At 44.8% G+C, this 3,618-nt stretch overlaps 1 protein-coding gene across 1 annotated transcript; it reads right to left on the bottom strand.

Moving 5' to 3' along the window:
- Window positions 1-414: 414 nt before the first annotated feature.
- On the bottom strand, window positions 415-3,618 carry LOC121945738 (transmembrane protein 79-like). Its single transcript, XM_042490049.1, has 4 exons — window positions 3,020-3,618; window positions 2,730-2,924; window positions 2,405-2,630; window positions 415-971 (listed from the first exon to the last, which is right to left on the bottom strand). Exons 1-4 carry the CDS (start codon window positions 3,609-3,611, stop codon window positions 767-769), a joined length of 1,218 nt encoding a protein of 405 aa, XP_042345983.1. The 5' UTR covers window positions 3,612-3,618; the 3' UTR covers window positions 415-766.

Below are 3,618 nucleotides of genomic sequence, written 5' to 3' on the forward strand. Positions count from 1 at the left end.
TCAATAAGACGTGTGATGAAATAAAAGATTTTAAACGTGATTTTAAAACTCAGACAGGAAGTTCCATCAGTAACACCCCATAATAACAAACTCTTGAACGTCTTTTATTTTGAAGTCAGACTGTCTGTACTTCCTGTGTGCAGGTGTGTGTTTGTTCGGTGTCGACTGTCAGTCTGACCGGTTCAACCGGAAAAACACCCGCAGCAGCTTCATGTGACTGAAGGACAGACTGATCGATATTTAACGCTGATCAATAAACAGCACAGAGTGAGCTGTTCGTAAATAACATTTTAAATATTTAAGACTCGTGTTAAATCCTAAAAATCATTATTGATCTTAATCAGAAGTGAAGGTGAATTCCATGCTTTTACTGTGAAGCATGAACCTTTGTGTTAATTATAAAAACAAAACAACTTTTTTATACTGAGATCAAATATTTAATGATCATTAAACTGATTTTACAAAATAAAATGTTGAAAAATGGACCAACAGAAACAGGCTGAACAGGAAGTAAACAGGAAGTAGTTTGACAACAAAATATTTCTACAAACTGTCTCAAACAGACAAAAAAAAACAACTGAAAAACTGAAACTGTTAAAATATTAATGAAACGTCAGATGTCGTAAGTGAGGTTGTACAATGAACGTCTTAAAACATTTTATAAACATAAATCTTTTAATTCTTATTTCTCTTTTTCACTTCATAAAAAAAAAAGTTTATAAAAAATAAAGTGGTCATAAACATTTGAGCCGTTTTTGATTTCCGTTCATCCCCAGAACCTTTGTCTGCCGGCCGGCGGGGTCATCGCCTCCTCGGGAGGAGGCGGGAGGCTGAAGACGGACCCCGACGACTCCACGGTGAAGATGAAGTAGATGTTGGCGACCATCATGGCGACGCTCGGCAGGAAGGAGAGACCGAAACCGAAACCACGAATGCTGCTGCTGAACGCTGCGGCCACCCAGTAAATCAGCCTGGAGACACGAAACAAAGTGAGTTCACACCACGTCTGATTAACCCGAGACACCATCATTAAATGTTCTTTGTAGATCCTTTAGAACGTTCCACATTAACCTGTGGCTTCAGTTAATCAAAGGTTCTGCGTAAAAAAGCCTCGAGGACGTTCCGCCCTAATCTGAAACACCACAGTCAAACAAACGTTCCTCATAAACAGTCTGTGGATCCTGAAGAACGTTCGTTTTTTATTTGAAACACCACAGTTAACTGATTGTTCTGCGTAAACAGTCATCAGATCTTTTAGAACGTTCCACCTTAATCTGAAACAGCACAGTTAAAAAAGTTCTACGTATGCCCACTGTAGATCCTTTAGAACATCCAACATTAATCTGCTTCATTAGATAATCAAAGGTTCTGTAAACAGCCAGTAGATCCTTTAGGACGTTTCACGCTAATCTGAAAGACCATAGTCAGGTTAACGTTCCTCATAAATGGTCTGTAGATTCTTTAGAACTTTCCTCATTGACCTAAAACACCAGAGTTAAAGAAATGTTCTGCATAAATCTGTAGACACTTTTAAAAAGTTTTTTATTTGAAACACCACCGTTAAATAATTGTAAATCTTTTAGAAAGTTCCACCTTAAGTTAACTAATTGTTCTGCGTATGTAGTCAACAGATCCTTTAGAACTTCCCACATTGTTCTGAAACACCACATTTAATTAACATTTAAATAAACAGCCCACAGATCTTTCAGAACGTTCCACCTTAATCTGACACACCACAGTTAAATAGAAGTTCTACCTATAACCTCTGTAGATCCTTTAGAAGATCCAACATTAATCTGTAACATCAGTTAATCAAAGATTTTGTGTAAACAGTAATTAGATCCTTTAGAACAGCACATAAAACGTTGTGCATTAAAAGTCTGTAGATCCTTTAGAACATTCCACATTCATCTGAAACACTGCAGTTAAACATTCTGCGTTCCACTTAATTCATTAAGTTAATAGAACATTTTGCCCAAACTGTCCGAAGATCTTTTAGAACGTTCCACATCATTCAAAAACACCACATTGATACGTTCTGCTTATAGTTACGTTTACGTTTGCTGTAGCGTCTCAGATGAATGTGGAACGTTCTAGAGAGTCTTCAGACTGTGTCCTGACGAACGGTCCACATTTTTCTGATACATCAGTTAATTAATGTTCTGTCTAAACAGCCCGTAGAACCCTTAGAAGGTTCCACATCTCTCTGAAACACCACAGTGAAATTAACGGTTCACTTAATGACATCCTTGAGAACATTATTCAGTAAACGTTCTGTGTAAACAGTCTGAAGATCCTGCAGAACGTTCCACATTAAAGGTTTTGGTGTCTCTCTGCTGCATTTTGTTTTCTGGGACGTTCTTCACTTCTTTAAAGGTTCTTTGTGTTCTCTTTTAAATCTCACCGTCCGAAGGCGAAGACGACCGTCAGCAGAGGGATGAGCTTCAGGTGCTCTTGGCTCAGGTACATCGCCATGACGACCAGCTGCAGGAAGTAGATCAGGAACAGGGAGACGGAGTCTGAGACGAAGCGCTGATGGACGGCGACCTCATGAAGCTCCGCCTCGTTCACCTGGTCCAGCGGGCGAATCGCACCTGACCTGAGCCGACTGACGCCCAGAACCAACCAACCTGAGACACAGACAGGTGAGACAGACAGGTGAGACATCATGTCCGTGGAGACTGACAGCTGCTCTGTCTCTTCTTCGCTGGTGTCGGACTGCTGCTCACCGAGGACGATGGGGATGGCGGCGAACACGGAGCAGCGCAGCGTATAGACGAGTCTGAGGGGAGCGCCGTCCAGCAGAGGGGCGTCAAACGGCAGGAAGACAAACCCCCCCCACACCAGGAGGGGGAAGAAGAGCGCTGACGTCATCAGGGACACGGCTATCTTCAGGATGTCTCTGTGGGGACAGCCCCGCCCACCTGAGACACAGACAGGTTAAAGCTCCGCCCACCTTAAAGAGAGAGCGACAGGTAGAACCCAGCAGGTAAATATTATACATTTATTTCATAATTACATGTGGTTGGGGGCGGTTCCTCGGGCCACTCGTACAGGTAGCCATGTTGGTTGTAGTCCTGTTGGACTCCTCGGGAGTCCAGGTAGGGACTCTTCTCCGGCTCCGTGTCCCAGAATGCCTCGCTCTCTCTGGGTGAGGAGGGGCCGTGGAGGACGGTCACTGCAGGACTGAACACCTGAGCCGCTTTCTCCGGCAGGTGGTTCTCTATGGGCTCCTCTTCCAGGTGCGTTGTTGACCCCGCCTCTTCCTCCATAAGCCCCGCCCCTTCCTCACCCCGCCTCCTCTTCCTCTCCGCCATCAGCTCCCTCTCGCTTTCCGTCCAACTCGCCGCCTCTCGTACAGAACTGTCTGACTTCATACTCATCCTGTCGCCTTTACCTCCACCTGTCTGTCCCCCTGTCTGTCCCCCTGTCTGTCCACCTGTCTGTCTGTCTCCGGGCCACTGCAAGGTGCTGGGCTCCATCAGGGCTGACTTCACCGCCACATCCTCTTCCTCCGTCTGTTTCGTCTTCATCCCCCCACTGTCCTCCATCCTGGTGCTTTCTGTGGGGCTCACGGCGTCCTCAGGCCGATCATCTGTCAGCAGAGACATCTGTCTG

This window comes from Plectropomus leopardus, chromosome 7 (genome assembly GCF_008729295.1).
Source record: "Plectropomus leopardus isolate mb chromosome 7, YSFRI_Pleo_2.0, whole genome shotgun sequence".
Taxonomy (NCBI): Eukaryota; Metazoa; Chordata; class Actinopteri; order Perciformes; family Serranidae; genus Plectropomus; species Plectropomus leopardus.

Coding starts and splice junctions, on each gene's coding strand:
- LOC121945738 (XM_042490049.1), bottom strand. CDS start 3,611: ATGTCTCTGCTGACAGATGATCGGCCTGAGGACGCCGTGAGCCCCACA. Junction 2,925..3,019: donor GGAACCGCCCCCAACCACAT/GTAATTATGAAA, acceptor TCTGTGTCTCAG/GTGGGCGGGGCTGTCCCCAC. Junction 2,631..2,729: donor CGCCATCCCCATCGTCCTCG/GTGAGCAGCAGT, acceptor TCTGTGTCTCAG/GTTGGTTGGTTCTGGGCGTC.